This window comes from Oncorhynchus keta, chromosome 11, assembly GCF_023373465.1.
Source record: "Oncorhynchus keta strain PuntledgeMale-10-30-2019 chromosome 11, Oket_V2, whole genome shotgun sequence".
Lineage (NCBI taxonomy): Eukaryota > Metazoa > Chordata > Actinopteri > Salmoniformes > Salmonidae > Oncorhynchus > Oncorhynchus keta.
In genome coordinates, this window is record NC_068431.1 from 9946986 (window position 1) to 9966331 (window position 19346).

Genomic DNA, 19346 nt, shown 5'->3' on the forward strand with positions numbered 1-19346 from the left:
GACACCGTCTGGTATAGAGGTCCTGCATGGCAGATCATTGACTTCATAGGCTATAATGGAGAAATAACCATTGCTAAAGTGCTGTCAGTCAGTGGGTTGAAAGCAATGCTTTTGTAAATGAAATGGTACTGTGAAGTAACGTTTTTGGTTTGAAATACAAATTAAAAGACGACCTATATATATGTGTGTGTTAAAGGAGCGGAATACACAACCGTACTTAAATAAAACATCCACTCGGCAGCGGTCTAGGCTATCTGGCTTGAATCTCCTGGACATTTGAATATTCCGTTGAGTTAAATGCATGGCAGACCAGCAGACTGCTGAACCGTTTATGACTGAACACGATGACTCATTTGTGATGTCTATCTTGGTTTGCCACTGTCAGATACTTGCTAGGCTGAGACATCCGTACAGGACAACTCAGGTAGAGATACATACATGAGCCCTCCCAAAACGCCTTAGGAGTGTACTCGAGTCTGCAAGTAAAAGCCATTGTAGCGTGAACAATGTACCGTTTACTCAAGGAGTACAAGGTTAATTCCTGAGTTCACTGGAGTCCCTTCAAAAACCTTGTGTTGTTGGCTGACTAATGACCTACAGTCCATATTCAATGAACATTTTAGTATTTGGATGAATGGCCGTCCTGCCAGGTACCATAGCCTTTTTCAATACTGTCTGTGCTTGGATATATAAAAAAAAAAACTTTTTTTTAATGGCTATTGAATGTGCTTTCTTACGGCCAGATACAGCAAGAACGTCCTCTGATTTGGATGAAAAGGTCCCTGATGTGTCCATCTCTCTCTTCTCTTCCAGCGCTGCAACGCTGAAGGGCTGCTGACGGGCCTTGACTCCTAACAACGCCATTGGTTACAAGACTGTCGAACGGAAGGACGTGTCCAGAATTGATGGAGACATGTCATGGACATAATTATTTTTTATTTAAGTATCAGAAAGAAGGAACATTTATATATTTATAATGGAAAGCAGACCTATTCCTCCAGGCCTATCCATCTGATTTGTTTTGAGCAGGGCGTCCATTTCCTCAAGAATGTGATCTTCGTTTGAGTGGAGACTTCTGCAGTAGACAAGCACACGTGGGTTCTCTGACTGTTATTGGTATCCATTACAGACGTTGTGACAGGACTTTGCAGGGTTTTATAGTAGGTTGATCAGTGATCTTGAAATGCAAAGACAGAGAGCTTTGGGCCAGTAACAGGTCGCTTGTTCGAATCTCTTGAGGCGACTAGGTGAAAAATCTTATCGATGTGCCCTTGAGCAAGGCACTTAACCCGACGAATTGCTTCTGTAGGTCGCTCTGGATAAAAGCGTCTGCTAAATGACTCAAATGTAAAAAAATAAAAACAATACTATGTAAAATAAAATCTAAAATGTAGTGCAATAAAGATTGCATGTGCTATGCTATTGCAGTGCAGTCTCAGAAAAATGGGTTTTTGTTGTGCGGGAAAAATGATCTTGGTGTCTGTCTCTGCCACAACCATAAATTGGCTCCTGTTATTCCACAGTGAGCTACAAGCAGCCTTAGGGCTCGATTCAATCCGTATAGCTGAAGTCCAGCATTTTATAACGCGATTTAACATTTAGCTAAACGCTGGAACATTGCTTTTACATTTCGATCACGCTCGTAGCGCAGCTCTTCACGGATCGAATTGAGCCCTGCTGAACACCTCCAAATGTCTAGAATGTTCCTGGGGAGCTGGAGTGTTGCAGTACTTGAGGTGTGTCGTCTACAGTTGACAGTCAAATACAGGAAAACAAAGATGGGCCTCTATCACACTCCTCCGCTCAGTGTCACACTGTCTTTCACCCTTCCCTTGGTTCTCTCCCCTTTATGCAGCTCAAAGAGGTTATGACATTAAAATGTGCAAATTTAAGAATTACATGTCATTTTCCTTGCCAGCTGTCCCTCCTCACTCTCTTTCTCTAGGGTCAAACCAACCTACATACAGTATTCATCTCCCCCCTCACATCAAGACACATAGGGCCAGTTGACTTGACCCCGGAGGCCATGATGTGATACAGGCCATATTGGGGATTCCAAAAGGGAAACGTTCAGTCAGGAGCAGCTGAAGAGACGGAATCAGATGTGGCTCATCTCTCTTTCTCGTGTACATATATATATGCGTTTCAATACAATCAAATAGTTTACTTGACTAAACTTACGACTGACTGGTGGTTGTGGGACATCCTGTTCTTAATGTATCCGTATCTTAAAAATCAGTCAATTTGCTGTTTGCCTTTGTACTTGGTGTGTGAGTATTTTATTCTATATTGTACTTCGCCATCCTCTGAATAGTTAAGTCAAATAAAGGCCTACAAAGTAATTCATCTTTCAATACAATTTAACAACTACACTATGGCTCTGTCTGTACACACAGAGGTTGTACAACCCATTTGACAAAATGGTGTGATACTGCATATATTCTTGAGAAGTTGTGAAATTTGTCGTACATCAATTGTGTAACCTGAGTGTTTACAGGCCGATGACACTTTCAATCCTCAAAATCCTAACGTCAAAGAAGTGGCAAATGAAATCGCTCCATAAAAATACAATTTAAAAAAGACAACGCAGCAAAGTACCAGTCACTGATAATTTAATGGCCCTTTCAGATTGCCCACCATCTCTCACACACAATCTTATTTAACCATCTTTTACATTTCAAAATGGATCCCACTCTGACACACCAGTGGAGGGTCCTGACTGTCCGTCCCTTAGCTCTGAGGATGGGTGGCCAAGCCAGGTGTGACGACGGCTCTCAGACAGGCTCCTCATGCTGTGATCTGTTGTTGTTGTTGTTAGGATTCTGAACAAAGTTGACAGAGTAGGATCCAGTGCCCGAATCCTGGTTTACCTGGAAGTTTGATGTGGACAGACCAAATGGCCGCAGGAACATATTGCCCAAGTCCTCCAGTTTGCCTAATGACAGATAGATAGGGAGAGACATTAAAAAGCTAAATAATGACAAAAACGATGATGAAAAACAAAAATGACCAATAACACATGAAAACATTGAATTGAAGTCAGTATTTTTCTATTGACAATTGCAAATGAGAGGATATTCCAATACACTGTATGCTTAGCTTAGCTTCTTAGCTTCTACTCTACAAACTCGGTACTTTAGAAGTGAGCTGTTTTCCCCAGCACGGCTCCAAGGGGTGGTTAGAGCATTGGACTAGTAACCTGAAGGTTGCAAGTTCAAACCCCCAAGCTGACAAGGTACAAATCTGTCGTTCTGCCCCTGAACAGGCAGTTAACCCACTGTTCCCAGGCCGTCATTGAAAATAAGAATTTGTTCTTAACTGACTTTCCTAGTTAAATAAAAGGTAAAAAAAAGGGTCAATTTAATAGGAAATGTTGATTAAAAGAGCCTCCCTCCCTACACACCGCTTCGTGGTCATTTTCAATTCTAAGCAGTTGAAATGTGTTCCCCACTCCCAGCCTAGTGAGTAGCAACTGGGTCTACACAACCTTATAGTGAGACCATGATTGAACAGAACCGGCCTTCCCACATATGTTATTTTAGCGGTCACCCTCACCTGACAACAATATGATTTAAAACATATCACAAGGCACCGTTGTTGATTTTTTTTGAAAAACAAGTTGTAGAAAAACAAGTTGTAGAAACATCTCAAGGATGATCAATGGGGGGGGAAAAACGATGCACCTGAGCTCAATTTAGAGTCTCAAAGCGAAGGATCTGAATACTTATGTAAATAAGTGATCTGTTTAAAAAATAAAAAAATAAAAGTTTCTTAAAATACATTTGCAAACATTTCTAAAAACGTGTTTTCGCTTTGTCATGGAAAAAGGGGTCTGAATACTTTCCGAATGCACTGCACTTGTGTCTTTGAAATGTTTTCCTGGGGTTGCAATCTATGCAAAACAATAGAAAAGCAGTTGGTGATCTCATACCCATCATATCGTCCTTCAGCTTCTCATTTCGCTCGTGGATCTGTTGTGGAAGCCGCTGTACGGAGGAGAGGGAGAGAGACAGTCGAGGTAAATGACTAGACATGTGCCCGATTGCTGTGAAGACTACTGGCAGATACGGTTTACCTTCTGCTGATCTTATATTGTACTCATCCTACCAGCACTGTTTGGAATGGAACTTCACAGAATAAAACACTTTCCACTACTTTACCTTCCGGTTGTCTTGGCAACATCCCTGTGGTGGGAACACATTACACCTGACCCCTGCACTAGAGCTAGCGGGAGGTAAACCCTTCACAGTAACACCTCATTATCCATCTCAAGTCAGAAGGAGCCCTTTCCTCTGTTTTGTAATCACTGTCATCTTCCATCTAGGGAGCTGCATGTCTACACAGCATCTTCTATCTAGGGAGCTGCATGTCTAGACAGCATCTTCCATCTAGGGAGCTGCAGGTCTAGACAGCATCTTCCATCTCGGGTGCTGCAGGTCTACACAGCATCTTCCATCTAGGGAGCTGCATGTCTACAAAGCATCTTCCATCTAGGGAGCTGCAGGTATAGACAGCACGCCTCCAAGGACACATTGTAGCTCAGTTGGTAGAGCATGGCGCTTGTAACGCCAGGGTAGTGGGTTCGATCCCCGGGACCACCCATACGTAGAATGTATGCACACATGACTGTAAGTCGCTTTGGATAAAAGCATCTGCTAAATGGCATATATTATTATTATTATTAAGTTCTCATCACACATTATCCATTCTAGATCAAACTACACTGAACAAAAATATAAAAACGCAACTAGAAATATTTTATTGAGTTAAAGTTCATAAACTCAGCAAAAAAACATCCTCACTGTCAACTGCGTTTATTTTAAGTAAACTTAACATGTGTAAATATTTGTATGAACATAAGAATCAACAACTGAGACAAACCGAACAAGTTCCACAGACATGTTAGTAGGAGAAATGGAATAATGTGTCCCTGAACAATGGGGGGGTCAAAAATCAAAAGTAACAGTCAGTATCTGGTGTGGCCACCAGCTGCATTAAGTACTGCAGTGCATCTCCTCCCCGTGGACTGCACCAGATTTGCCAGTTCTTGCTGTAATGCAGAGTTGAGATTGCCTGCAATGACAACAAGCTCAGTCCGATGATACGGTGACACACTGCCCCCAGTTCATGATAGAACCTCCACCTCGATCCCGCTCCAGAGTACAGGCCTCGGTGTAACGCTCATTCCTTCGACAATAAACGCAAATCCGACCATCACCCCTGGTGGGACAAAACCGCGACTCATCAGTGAAGAGCACTTTTTGCCAGTCCTGTCTGGTCCAGCGACGGTGGGTTTGTGCCCATAGGCGACGTTGTTGCCGGTGATGTCTGGTGAGAAACTGCCTTACAACAGGCCTACAAGCCCTCAGTACAGCCTCTCTCAGCCTATTGTGGACAGTCTGAGCACTGATGGAGGGATTGTGCGTTCCTGGTGTAACTCTGACATTTTTGTTGCCATCCTGTACCTGTCCCGCAGGTGTGAGTTTCAGAAGTACCAATCCTGTGTAGGTATTGTTACACAGGGTCTGCCACTGAGAGGATGATCAGCTGTCCGTCCTGTCTCCCTGTAGCACTGTCTTAGGCGTCTCACAGTACGGACATTGCAATTTCTTTCCCTGGCCAAGTTTTCATAACTGTGACCTTAATTGCCTACCGTCTGTAAGCCGTTAGTGTCTTAACGACCGTTCCACAGGTGCATGTTCATTAATTGTTCATGGTTCATTGAACAAGCATGGGGAACAGTATTTAAACCCTTCATTGTGAAGATCTATGAAGTTATTTGGATGTTTACTAATGATCTTTGAAAGACAGGGTCCTGAAAAAGGGCCGTTTCTTTTTTTGTTGAGTTTAAGGAAAATCAAATCAATTGAAATAAAGTCATTAGGCCCTAAATCTATGGATTTCACATGACTGGGAATCCTACTCCTCTTTAATGGCTGTGCGAAGGTTCTGGATATTGGCGGGAACTGGAACACGCATCGATCCAAAGCATCCCAAACATGTCTGGTGAGTCTGCAGACCACTGAAGAACTGAGACATTGTCAACTTCCAAGTAGTATACAGATTATCATGCTGAAACACGAGGTGATGGCGGTGGATGAATGGCATGGCAATGGGGGCCTCGGGATCTCGTCACGGTATCTCTGTGCATTCAAATCGCCATTGATAAAATGCAATTGTGTCCGTTGTCCGTAGCTTATGCCTGCCCATTCCATAACCCCACCACCAGGGGGCACTCTGTTCACAATGTTGACATCAGCAAACCACTCACCCACACAATGCCAAACACGTCGTCTGCCCGTTATAGTTGAAACTAGGATTTATCCGTGAAGAGCAAACACCTCCGGCACGCCAGTGGCCATTGAAGGTGAGCATTTGACCACTGAAGTCAGTTACAACGCCAAACTGAAGTCAGGTCAAGACCCTGGTGAGAACGATAAGCACGCAGATGAGCTTCCCAAAGACGGTTTCTGACAGTTCCTGCAGAAATTCTTCAGTTGTGCAAACCCACAGTTTCAGTAGCTCTCCGGTGGCTGGTGTCAGACGATTCTGCAGGTGAAGAAGCCGGAAGTCCTAGGCTGAGGTGGTTACACGTGGTCAGGGGATGAGGCCAGTTGGACATACTGCCAAATTCTCTAAAATAATGTTGGAGGTGGCTTATGGTAGAGAAATGAACATTAAATTATCTGGCAGCAGTTCTGGTGGACATCCCTGCAGTCAGCATGCCAATTGCACGCTCCCTCAAAACATCTGTGGCATTGTGTTGTGTGACAAAACTGCACATTTTAGAGTGGCCTTTTAATGTCCCCAGTACAAGGTGCACCTGCGTAATGATTATGCTGTTTAATCATTTTATTGATATACCACACCTGTCAGGTGGCTGGATTATCTTGGCAAAGGAGAAATGCTCAGTAACAGGAATGTAAACACATTTGTGCCCAAAATCAGATAAAAAATAAGCTTTTTGTGAGTATGGAAAATTTCTGCTCACGAAACATGGGACTGACACTTGTTGCGTTTATATTTTTGTTCAGTATAATTAACTGTGGAGTTGTTGGGAGGAGTTGATTCTCTGGTAAGTGTATGTGTGTGTACCAGTGTGTGTCGGGGCTGGGGAGATAAGACGAGAGTATCTTGAGACCATTTAGTGTCAGATGGTGCATTTCAGATGGAGAAAAGCTTCTATTCCAGGCCAGTCCAAGCCGTGCCTCAAACGGCACCCTATTCCCTATGTAGTGCACTAGTTAGTGCACTCTAAAAGGGTCTAATAGGATGCCTTTTGGGATGCAGGCGCTGTGAGCTTGTGTTGTGTAAGCCTCCCCCTCATGGCTACATTAGTAAGAGCTGCTACTCGGCTCCTGTTATTATTGCAGAGCCTCATTCAGAACAAATCAGGAACATGGAAACTGTCAACCACAAACCTCATTGAATGGAAAGATGAAAAACACATCTTTGTCCAAGACATTTCAGTTTGCCTAGCATTCAATATTTCATGTTTAACAGTAAATGCATTTGATTTTAATTTGATGAATTTGACACCCTAGCTATTAAACAAGCAAAAATCAATTAAATGGTTTAATAACTGGGCCTCATATCAAACGTTTCATTATTATTGATTATAACGACTGTTTGGGTTTCGCCAAAGGCAAACCTAACAACATTCAATGTAAAATGAAAACCTTCACACAATACTGGTCATGTGTTAACTACGACATGACACGTGCATTTACTGAAGAGTGTTTTTTTATTTTTTATATATGTTTTTTTTTGGGGGGGTGTATTTTACCCCCTTTCTCGAGCTTGTCTCATCGCTGCAACTCCCCAACAGGTCGAAAAAGGCAAAGGTCGAGTCATGCGTCCTCCCAAACATGACCTGCCAAACCACGCTTTTTTAACACCCGGAAGCCAGCCGCACCAATGTGTCAGAGGAAACACTGTTCAACCGACGACCGAGGTCAGCCTGCAGTCGCCCGGCCAAACCCTCCCCTAACCCGGATGACGCTGGGCCAATTGTGCGCCGCCCTATGGGACTCCCGATCACGGCTGGTTGTGATACAGCCCGGGATCGAACCTGGGTCTGTAGTGATGCAGTGCCTTAAACCTCTACGCCACTTGGGAGGCGAAGAGTGACTTAAAATGTAAGCCTTCTCTATTCTGCTAACAATGATATATTATAGTATAAATGTCAGTGGTTGCTACTAACCATGCAGGCCTCTCTGGCTGAAGGCAGGTCGGGGTCTTTCTCCAGAGCAGCCTTGTAGTCTTCCAAAGCCTCATCCAGCTTGTCTGTTTTCTCATAGAGCTCTGCCCTCCGCAGGATCGCTCGCATGTAGTTTGGGTTCAACTCTATGGCTGGAGGTGATGAAAACAAGGACAGAGTTCTAGTTACGTAGCGATGGGTATGAATAATACAAATGGCATTTATACAAATCTGCAGCTGGCGTTAGTCATTTCCATCATACGCCTGGATTGGTTGAACAGAATTATTATTATATATATTTTAAAACAGTGTTCCGGAGTGGGAATTGTCTTCTTCACACACAATATACTTGGAAAGGAGCACACACCATGTCCCAGACAGGTCAATCATCTGGCACACCATGTCCCAGACAGGTCAATCGTCCGGCTGGCGTGCCATGTCCCAGACAGGTCAATCGTCCGGCTGGCGTGCCATGTCCCAGACAGGTCAATCGTCCGGCTGGCGTGCCATGTCCCAGACAGGTCAATCATCTGGCTGGCGTGCCATGTCCCAGACAGGTCAATCGTCCGGCTGGCGTGCCATGTCCCAGACAGGTCAATCGTCCGGCTGGCGTGCCATGTCCCAGACAGGTCAATCGTCCGGCTGGCGTGCCATGTCCCAGACAGGTCAATCGTCCGGCTGGCGTGCCATGTCCCAGACAGGTCAATCTGGTCTGGCAGGCGTGCCATGTCCCAGACAGGTCAATCGTCTGGCAGGCGTGCCATGTCCCAGACAGGTCAATCGTCTGGCTGGCGTGCAGGTCATGTCCCAGACAGGTCAATCGTCTGGCAGGCGTGCCATGTCCCAGACAGGTCAATCGTCTGGCAGGCGTGCCATGTCCCAGACAGGTCAATCGTCTGGCGTGCCTGGACAGGCGTGCCATGTCCCAGACAGGTCATCGTCTGGCTCATGTCTGGCAGGCGTGCCATGTCCCAGACAGGTCAATCGTCCGGCTGGCGTGCCATGTCCCAGACAGGTCAATCGTCCGGCTGGCGTGCCATGTCCCAGACAGGTCAATCGTCCGGCTGGCGTGCCATGTCCCAGACAGGTCAATCGTCCGGCTGGCGTGCCATGTCCCAGACAGGTCAATCGTCCGGCTGGCGTGCCATGTCCCAGACAGGTCAATAGCCTGGCACGCCATGTCCCAGACAGGTCAATCGTCTGGCAGGCGTGCCATGTCCCAGACAGGTCAATCGTCCGGCTGGCGTGCCATGTCCCAGACAGGTCAATCGTCCGGCTGGCGTGCCATGTCCCAGACAGGTCAATCGTCCGGCTGGCGTGCCATGTCCCAGACAGGTCAATCGTCCGGCAGGCGTGCCATGTCCCAGACAGGTCAATCGTCCGGCATGCCATGTCCCAGACAGGTCAATAGCCTGGCACGCCATGTCCCAGACAGGTCAATCGTCTGGCACGCCATGTCCCAGACAGGTCAATCGTCTGGCGTGCCATGTCCCAGACAGGTCAATCGTCTGGCAGGCGTGCCATGTCCCAGACAGGTCAATAGCCTGGCAGGTGTGCCATGTCCCAGACAGGTCAATAGCCTGGCAGGTGTGCCATGTCCCAGACAGGTCAATAGCCTGGCACGCCATGTCCCAGACAGGTCAATCGTCTGGCAGGCGTGCCATGTCCCAGACAGGTCAGGTCAATCGTCTGGCAGGCGTGCCATGTCCCAGACAGGTCAATCGTCTGGCAGGCGTGCCATGTCCCAGACAGGTCAATCGTCTGGCAGGCGTGCCATGTCCCAGACAGGTCAATCGTCTGGCAGGCGTGCCATGTCCCAGACAGGTCAATCGTCTGGCACGCCATGTCCCAGGCGTGCCATGTCCCAGACAGGTCAATCGTCCGGCTGGCGTGCCATGTCCCAGACAGGTCAATGTCCCAGACAGGCCTGGCAGGCGCCATGTCCCAGACAGGTCAATCGTCTGGCAGGCGTGCCATGTCCCAGACAGGTCAATCGTCTGGCAGGCGTGCCATGTCCCAGACAGGTCAATCGTCTGGCAGGCGTGCCATGTCCCAGACAGGTCAATCGTCCGGCTGGCGTGCCATGTCCCAGACAGGTCAATAGCCTGGCACAGGTGCCATGTCCCAGACAGGTCAATCGTCTGGCTGGCGTGCCTGGACAGGCGTGCCATGTCCCAGACAGGTCAATCGTCTGGCAGGCGTGCAGGCGTGCCATGTCCCAGACAGGTCAATCGTCTGGCAGGCGTGCCTGGCTGGCAGGCGTGCCATGTCCCAGACAGGTCAATCGTCTGGCAGGCGTGCCATGTCCCAGACAGGTCAATCGTCTGGCAGGCGTGCCATGTCCCAGACAGGTCAATCGTCTGGCAGGCGTGCCATGTCCCAGACAGGTCAATCAGGTGCCATGGCAGGCGTGCCATGTCCCAGACAGGTCAATCGTCTGGCTGGCGTGCCATGTCCCAGACAGGTCAATAGCCTGGCAGGCGTGCCATGTCCCAGACAGGTCAATCGTCTGGCAGGCGTGCCATGTCCCAGACAGGTCAATCGTCTGGCAGGCGTGCCATGTCCCAGACAGGTCAATCGTCTGGCAGGCGTGCCATGTCCCAGACAGGCGTGCCATGTCCCAGACAGGTCAATTGTCCGGCATGGCGTGCCATGTCCCAGACAGGTCAATTGTCCGGCAGGCGTGCCATGTCCCAGACAGGTCAATTGTCTGGCTGGCGTGCCATGTCCCAGACAGGTCAATAGCCTGGCAGGCATGCCATGTCCCAGACAGGTCAATCGTCTGGCATGCCATGTCCCAGACAGGTCAATCGTCTGGCACGCCATGTCCCAGACAGGTCAATCGTCTGGCAGGTGTGCCATGTCCCAGACAGGTCAATAGCCTGGCAGGTGCGCCATGTCCCAGACAGGTCAATAGCCTGGCAGGTGTGCCATGTCCCAGACAGGTCAATAGCCTGGCACGCCATGTCCCAGACAGGTCAATAGCCTGGCACGCCATGTCCCAGACAGGTCAATCGTCTGGCATTGTGGAATTAGAACAGAGACGTAACAGACTCACCCTTGGTGCAGTCAGCGATGGCTCTCTCATTCTTATCCTATTAGAGGGGGAAAGGTGTTTCAAACTCAGCAGTCACCATTTTGTTATGTATTTGTTTGGGTGGAAAGGTTATGACAAGATGACATCAACTCCAAATGACATGTTGATGTCTTGACCCGAGCCATCTGAATAACCAGGTCGGATTGTGTTTGCCAGGCAAACCAATCCTAAACTTATGTAGCATGTAGCTACAGTAGAGCACCACTAGGGGTCACAAGAGATCTGTCTCTCTTAGCCCCACCCTCTTGGGAGATAATGGTGGTTTACTCAGCGCTTCATTTTAGCCTGCTAGAACAACATCCTACACCTCTCCGTTTTGGACTGTTTAATTCCGGAACCTATTATACCGGATCAATACCTATCGTGGCATGAAACATCATTTTCACTTTTGCTGATGTAAAATAAAGAGTTCTGAAGGTTGATATTTAATAAAGTTGGTTCTGAAAGAGCTATATAAAGGGTTCTGAAAGGCTTTAAAGGGTTCTGAAAGGAGCTATATAAAGGGTTCTGAAAGAGCTATATAAAGGGTTCTGAAGGAGCTATATATGAGGGTTCTGAAGGAGCTATATAAAGGGTTCTGAAAGGAGCTATATAAAGGGTTCTGAAAGGGGCTATATAAAGGGTTCTGAAAGGAGCTATATAAAGGGTTCTGAAGGAGCTATATAAAGGGTTCTGAAAGAGCTATATAAAGGGTTCTGAAGGAGCTATATAAAGGGTTCTGAAGGAGCTATATAAAGGGTTCTGAAGGAGCTATATAAAGGGTTCTGGAGGAGATATATAAAGGGTTCTGAAAGGAGCTATATAAAGGGTTCTGAAAGGAGCTATATAAAGGGTTCTGAAAGGAGCTATATAAAGGGTTCTGAAGGAGCTATATAAAGGGTTCTGAAGGAGCTATATAAAGGGTTCTGGAGGAGCTATATAAAGGGTTCTGGAGGAGCTATATAAAGGGTTCTGGAGGAGCTATATAAAGGGTTCTGGAGGAGCTATATAAAGGGTTCTGGAGGAGCTATATAAAGGGTTCTGGAGGAGCTATATAAAGGGTTCTGAATGAGCTATATAAAGGGTTCTGGAGGAGCTATATAAAGGGTTCTGAAGGAGCTATAGAAAGGGTTCTGGATAGCCTAGTACACCATGAGAATGCCTATAATTTGGCCACAGAGGATCAATAGCTTCTTTAAAAATAGCCTAACTGTGGATGGTATGTAGCCCAATAACAAGGCATGCCTAGAGTCGGGAATGCGTGGCAAATCTGTCAGCGAACAGCATGCAGACAAAACAGGCCTTTAGCAATATTTCAAATACAATCATGTGAAAACACAGGTTGGGAAGCAAATGGCTCCTTCTGAAAAGAGAAGACTTTTATCAGTTTGTAGGCTACTAAAATATTTGATCAACTTTCAACAGTGGAGGCTGCTGAGGGGAGGACAGCTCATAATAATGTCTGGAACGGAATGAATGGTATCAAACATGAAAACCATGTGTTTGATACCATTCCATTGACTCCATTCCGGTCATTATTATGAGCCGTCCTTCCCTCAGCAGCCTCCACTGACTTTAAAATATAGTTTTTTTTACAAAGTAAAACAAGAGAGAGGCTTTTGGCACGAGCTTGTCGGCCATCACCAGCGACTGAGCTGGTCAGTGAAACTGGAAAGCATTTTTAGGACTATAATTTCCTCATAGTGTAGCCTACAATGTCTCCACACACCTAGGATATTGATGGATTCAAGACAAGGTCATTTTTATTGATCACAGACTCTGTTTGTCAGGGTCAAAGTAATGTCCGGTAAGCACTGGGTTTACGTGATATAATTGTGCAATAAAAATGTAGACTTCAGCTGTCTTGAGACTGACAATTCAGGAGACCTCAGAAGGGTTATAAATACCCAAACGGATTACCTTAAAAAAAAAGGGGCCCTCAGAGTTCACCACTTGGTTAAGTTTAAATGTTACTAGCTATCAGTCTTACCAGGTGCATGCGGGCAGCAGCACGGTTAGAGAAGAGGATAGCTCTCTCCTTGCTGGAACACACAGGGCATAATCCCAAAGCTGCAGTGTACGACTCCTCTGCCTCAGTGTGCTCTGGGAAGATATGAAGAAGTGTCAGTCAATTATCCATCCATGTAAGCATTGCTGCTGGTGTACACATACATACAGTATACAGTGCATTCGGTATGTATTCAGACCCCTTTGTCTTTTTCTACATTTTGTTACGTTACATCCTTATTCTAAAATTGATTACCCCCCCCCCATAATGACAAAGCAAAAACGGCAAATGTATAAAAAGAAACAATGAAATATCACATTTACACATGTATTCAGACCCTTTGCTCTGTACTTTGTTGAAGCACCTTTGACAGCCTCAAGTCTTCTTGGGTATGACGCTACAAGCTTGGCACACCTGTATTTGGGGAGTTTCTACCATTCTTCTCAGCAGATCCTCTCAAGCAGTCAGGTTGGATGGGGAGCGTCGCTGCACAGTTATTTTCAGGTCTCTCCAGAGATCGGTTGATCGGTTTCAAGTCCAGGCTCTGGCTGGGCCACTCAAGAACATTCAAAGACTTGTCCCGAAGCCACTCCTGCGCTGACTTGGCTGTGTGCTTAGGGTCGTCGTCCTGTTGGAAGGTGAACCTTTGCCCTAGTCGCAGGTCCTGAACACTCTGGAGAAGGTTTACATCAAGGATCTCTCTGTATTTTGCTCCGTTCATCTTTCCCTCGATCCTGACTCGTCTACCAGTCCCTTCCACTGAACAACATCCCCACAGCATGATGCTGCCACCACCATGCTTCACCGTAGGGATGGTGCCAGGTTTACTCCAGATGTGACACTTGGCATTCAGGCCAAAAAGTTCAATCTTGGTCTCATCAGACCTGAAAATCTTGTTTCTCATGGTCAGAGTCCTTTAGGTGCCTTTTGGCAAACTCCAAGCGGGCTCTCATGTGCCTTTTACTGAGGACTGGATTCCGTCTGGCCACTCTACCATAAAGGCCTGATTGGTGAAGTGCTGCAGAGATGGTTGTCCTTCTGTAAGATTCTCCCATCTCCACAGAGGAACTCTGTCAGAGTGACCATCCGGTTCTTGGTCACCTCCCTGACCAAGGTCCTTCTCCCCCGATTACTCAGTTTGGCCAGGCGGCCAGCTGTAGGAAGAGTCTTGGTGGTTCAAAACATCTTCCATTTAAGAATGATGGAGGCCACTTCGTGGGGATCTTCAATGCTACAGCAATGTTTTGGTACCCTTCGCCAGATCTGTGCCTCGACACAATCCTGTCTCGGGGGTCTATGGACAATTTCTTCGACCTCATGGCTTGGTTTTTGCTCTGACATGCACTGTCAACTGTGTGACCTTATATAGACAGCCTTTCCAAATCATGTCCAAATCAAATCAATTGAATTTACCACAGGTGGACTCCACTCAAGTTGTAGAAACATCTCAACGATGATCAATGGAAAAAGGATGCACCTGAGCTCAATTTCGAGTCTCATAGCAAAAGGTCTGAATACATACATACATAAATATTTTATACATTTGCAAAAATATCTGAAAACCTGTTTTCGCTTGTCATTATGGGGTATTGTGTTTAGATCGATGAGGATGTTATTTAATCCATTTTAGAATAAGGCTGTAACGTAACAAAATGTGGGAGAAAGGGAAGGGGTCTGAATACTTTCCGAAAGCACAGTATACACAGACACAGCTTTAATGTGAACAGTGTGTTAACACTAAAGCACATTTTGGGGCCGATTCTCACTAGCTAGGTTTCCATCCAATTGGTGACGGTTTATCACGTGAATATTCAAAAATCACAAAACTTGACTTGTTGTGGATAAAAGACTGTGCGTGATGACATAGTACACATAAAAATACTTTTTGTGGTTAAATTCACATGTACCGAATAACATTTTTAAAAAGTTAAATGGGTTTCCATCGCATTTTCAACCCTAATGATGGTTTTCTCACAAAACAAATGTGCGTTATATAGCGAGCGTGCCCACTCTTGTATTGGCAAATGCCTTTCAGCCAACAGCTCGCAGATACAGTGTAGCCACCATCAGCGGATTACAACTTTGTTACTGTACCACCAACTGAATGATGCTCGGTCCAGAGTACCGCTGAACTACCCCCTCTTGTGCATTTTACCAGTATTCTGTTGGTCTCATGAGTCTTCTCAAGTACCCCCAGGAGTCCTAGTACTCCTGGTTGGGAACCACTGGTTATACTTGATGAGATTATTATGGACAATGTTTTTTTTTTTTTTTGTCAACCAGCAACCAAGCATTAAGCTCATCCATCACCCCGTGAAGTTAATCATAATGTATTTAATCTGTAGCTCCATAAACTGCATGCTTTTCCCAACGAGCCGTAGTGGGAGGACCACACAACATGTCTTTGCGTGACTCCCAAGTTTACTTTGATGGTCATTTTGTCAATATCTAAGCACAAATGCATTTCCACTGACATTTCTCGCATAATTAACTTTACCGACATGTACTTTACTCACGTAAAAAGATTACATATCAGCAATAGTTTAAGTGAATCATTCTCTAAAGATCCTGTTGGCCACGTTTTCTCAAACATCCATCCTCCAGCAGTATACAGTTTAGCCTACAGCAGCTTACCTCCACTCTTGAACTGACTGTTCCCCTTGTCCTTCAGGCTCATGCTCTCCTCTCTGCGGCTCTATGGCACAGCAAAAAAAAATATTGAGCTCTTGTAATGCCAACTTACTGACCACCAAATGATGGTTGTAGAGTTTCAAATCGCGCAATTTTTTTGTTGTTGTTGTTGACTAGGATGAAGAAGTTCACCTCTGTTTCCTCCTCGGTCATGTCTTTCTCCACTTTTCTCAGATACTCCTCATCAAATTCAGGAGGAGTGTTCTCTTCTTCATTCAGTTCAGTATCAGAATCTCCCCCTTCAACTGCCATACTCTTGTCTTCTTCGGTGCACTCATCCCAAGTTTCTTTTCCCTCTTCTTCACCTCCCAATAATGTAGTTCTCCCCCCTGACAACTCGGCTTCTCCTCCTAACAACTCGGCTTCTCCCCCTGACAACTCGGCTTCTCCCCCTGACAACTCGGCTTCTCCCCCTGACAACTCGGCTTCTCCTCCTAACAACTCGGTTCCTCCTTTTCCCCCCTCGGCTTCTCCCCTGACACTCGGCTTCTCCCCCTGACAACTCGGCTTCTCCCCCTGACAACTCGGCTTCTCCTCCTAACAACTCGGCTTCTCCTCCTAACAACTCGGCTTCTCCCCCTAACAACTCGGCTTCTCCCCCTGACAACTCGGCTTCTCCCCCTGACAACTCGGCTTCTCCCCCTGACAACTCGGCTTCTCCCCCTGACAACTCGGCTTCTCCCCCTGACAACTCGGCTTCTCCCCCTGACAACTCGGCTTCTCCCCCTGACAACTCGGCTTCTCCTCCTAACTCTGCACTGACATGTTTTTTCTCTGTGTTCGGTGACCCCTCTGTTTCCTGGAATAATGATGGGGCTTCTGAACAGTCAGTCCTTCTCTGTCTGTCACCCATGGAGCCGTCTGCTCCATTCAGAGACTCCTCACAGTCAAAGAAGGCATCATCCCCCTGCTCAGTACCCCTGTGGGCTGCAGTGCTTTGGCCGTCTGGACATTCATGCTGTTCAGATACTCTAAAATTGGTCTGAGAGTTGGTCATTCTGTCAAGGAGTGCCTTCGACTGCTTGTCTGCTGAGGATTCCATTGAATTTTCTCCCTGTACAAAACTTCACCTAGAAGGAGGAATTGCAGTCAGTTCTTACATTGTCAATTTAACCTGTATCTCAGTTTAATCTTGGGATAGATTGTCAGTCACACTATAGAAATCATATCATTCACATTCTCCATAAATTCTGCCAGTGACATTGCTAGCTAGATCAGTGGTCTCTAGCTTTCAGCCAGAGAGGAAGAGGCCCAACTCAGCCAAAAAAACAAAACAAAAAAAAATCAGGCATTTTCTCATTGTTCTGCCCACCTAGCAAAGACTTTTTGTGAGGTCAATGAGTGTCAAATTTGGTCAACAAAAAATGAATGGCTTATTTTCTATGTGAGGTTTATTTGCTCAAATGTAAGTTTTGTAATGTCATGAGTTTATTGATAGAAGTAAAACATGTGACATCCAGGCATCTTTGAGAAAAAACACTTTATCAGAGTTGTCTCAACATGGCTATGGATATTCATGAAATGAGGCTAGTACATAGCATTTATCTCCATTGAATACAGGTGGTTGACATCAACACCCCTCATCAAATATTCAAAAAGGGATTACAATAATGAGATGTATTCACCAAGTCAAAGAGAGAATGTGAAATAAATATATAGACCTTTGAGCATATAGTTTTATTTTAATTTTATTTAACTAGGCAAGTCAGTTAGAACAAATTCTTATTTACAATGACAGCCTACCCCGGCCAAACCCCAAACAGGACGACGCTGGGCCAATTGTGTGCCGCCCTATGGGACTCCCAATCACGTCCGGTTGTAATACAGCCCAGGTTCAAACCAAGGTCTGTAGTGACGCCTCTAGCACTGAGATGCAGTTACTTAGACCGCTGCCCCAACGATAGGCGGGAGCTGGACGGCTCCCATTGTTAAGGCAGAGAGACATGCATTTTGACAGTATATCCATAATCTTCTGACTGTTCAGTTGCACCCTCGGCTAGCTAGCCCAGTAACGTCAGCTTGCTCTTTAGCACTGTTACTAGGCTAGCGACATGACACATAACATAATAATAGCTACCATTAGGTTTGATTATCTAGCTAGCTGCTAACTTTATCCCAACAATTTTTTAACTTCTGGGACAAAGCTATCTTTCTGGCTAGTCAGCTAATGCTAGCTACCAGTTACAGACCCAAATGATACATAATGTGACATATTTTCTTTATCTTTGAATACTTGAAACTTAACTATGTATACACCAAAGTAAATATACACAAAAATGGGTTGTTAATGGGTATGATACTGCATATTTAATACCTTGTGGCTGCAGTCCTACCTCTCGTCAGGATGACATTTCCTCTGTCATCATCTCTTCCGGCTGCTTATCAAATCAATACGACGCTGAGGCACTCTGGGAAATGTAGTCCGTAAGGAAACAGTTGGCTCAAAGAACGTTTCACCCTCAACATAATCATTAAAGTCCCATTACAATCAAAACATGATAATCCCGTGTTGTGAATATATTTCCACACTATGAGGTTTGGAATAATATTGTGAACATTATGATAATTCCCTTTTTGATGTAAGAGCATTTTGAAAAGAGAGCTTGAATTTTCAGCCTGTTTTGGTGGGAAGGAGTTTTGGCCTGCCTAGTAGTGTTGACCTGTCATTCAAGGCAGGTGGGGCAGAGCCTTACCTGTTTAGCCCCCCCAAAATAGAAAAATCTATTAAAGTTTGCCTGTTTTTTGCGTGTCACATATCAGTTTACAAACAGTGTAAAAAAAAATCCCTTACTTAATAAAGCTAGACAAGCAGTCACAATCATGAATCACGTCAGCCACTGTAGACAAGCAGTCACAATCATGAATTACGTCAGCCACTGTAGACAAGCAGAGTCACAATCATGAATTACGTCAGCCACTGAGACAAGCAGAGTCACAATCATGAACTTTTTTACGCATCAGCCATTTTGTAAAGACAAGCAGTCACAATCATGAATTACGTCAGCCACTGTAGACAAGCAGAGTCACAATCATGAATTACGTCAGCCACTGTAGACAAGCAGAGTCACAATCATGAATTACGTCAGCCACTGTAGACAAGCAGAGTCACAATCATGAATTACGTCAGCCACTGTAGACAAGCAGAGTCACAATCATGGTTTAAACGGTCAGCCACTGAGACAAGCAGTCACAATCATGAATTACGTCAGCCACTGTATTCACATAGACAAGCAGTCACAATCATGATGTTTTCATCAGCCACTGTAGACAAGCAGTCACAATCATGAATTACGTCAGCCACTGTAGACAAGCAGAGTCACAATCATGAATTACGTCAGCCACTGTAGACAAGCAGAGTCACAATCATGAAT

General features: G+C 45.7%; 2 protein-coding genes across 51 annotated transcripts; one reads left to right on the top strand and one right to left on the bottom strand.

The window, feature by feature from the left end:
- Positions 1-2595: 2595 nt before the first annotated feature.
- Positions 2596-18837, bottom strand: LOC118390638 (tetratricopeptide repeat protein 1-like). The gene is made up of 9 exons (XM_052529386.1): positions 18290-18837; positions 16735-17045; positions 16108-16340; positions 15919-15979; positions 13267-13379; positions 11259-11295; positions 8204-8352; positions 3932-3986; positions 2596-2935 (listed from the first exon to the last, which is right to left on the bottom strand). Exons 2-9 carry the CDS (start codon positions 17015-17017, stop codon positions 2775-2777), a joined length of 1092 nt encoding a protein of 363 aa, XP_052385346.1. The 5' UTR covers positions 17018-17045; positions 18290-18837; the 3' UTR covers positions 2596-2774.
- Positions 8359-11250, top strand: LOC127933066 (uncharacterized). Of its 50 annotated transcripts, none has more exons than XR_008147129.1 (7): positions 8359-8721; positions 8758-8901; positions 9180-9359; positions 9428-9535; positions 9572-9667; positions 9736-9807; positions 11110-11250. XR_008147129.1 is itself a non-coding variant. In XM_052529384.1 (7 exons), the coding sequence occupies exons 1-7, from the start codon at positions 8396-8398 to the stop codon at positions 11183-11185; spliced, it is 966 nt and encodes a 321-aa protein (XP_052385344.1). In that variant the 5' UTR covers positions 8359-8395; the 3' UTR covers positions 11186-11209. The 50 variants fall into 50 exon arrangements, 2 of the variants coding, with proteins under 2 accessions (XP_052385344.1, XP_052385345.1); XR_008147130.1 differs by having other exon boundaries at positions 9736-9771; XR_008147133.1 differs by lacking the exon at positions 9736-9807 and adding an exon at positions 10974-11005 and having other exon boundaries at positions 9572-9603; positions 11178-11223.
- Positions 18838-19346: the final 509 nt, after the last annotated feature.

Bases quoted from the DNA above. Each gene is read 5' to 3' on its own strand.
- LOC127933066 (XM_052529384.1), top strand. From the start codon at position 8,396: ATGGGTATGAATAATACAAATGGCATTTATACAAATCTGCAGCTGGCG. The intron at 8,902-9,179 runs GTCAATCTGGTC...TGTCCCAGACAG, and splicing joins GCGTGCCATGTCCCAGACAG to GTCAATCGTCCGGCTGGCGT. The intron at 11,006-11,073 runs GTCAATCGTCTG...TGTCCCAGACAG, and splicing joins GCATGCCATGTCCCAGACAG to GTCAATAGCCTGGCAGGTGC.
- LOC118390638 (XM_052529386.1), bottom strand. From the start codon at position 17,017: ATGGAATCCTCAGCAGACAAGCAGTCGAAGGCACTCCTTGACAGAATG. The intron at 8,353-11,258 runs GTGAGTCTGTTA...CATCACCTCCAG, and splicing joins CATCGCTGACTGCACCAAGG to CCATAGAGTTGAACCCAAAC. The intron at 3,987-8,203 runs GTTAGTAGCAAC...TCCTCCGTACAG, and splicing joins CAGCCAGAGAGGCCTGCATG to CGGCTTCCACAACAGATCCA.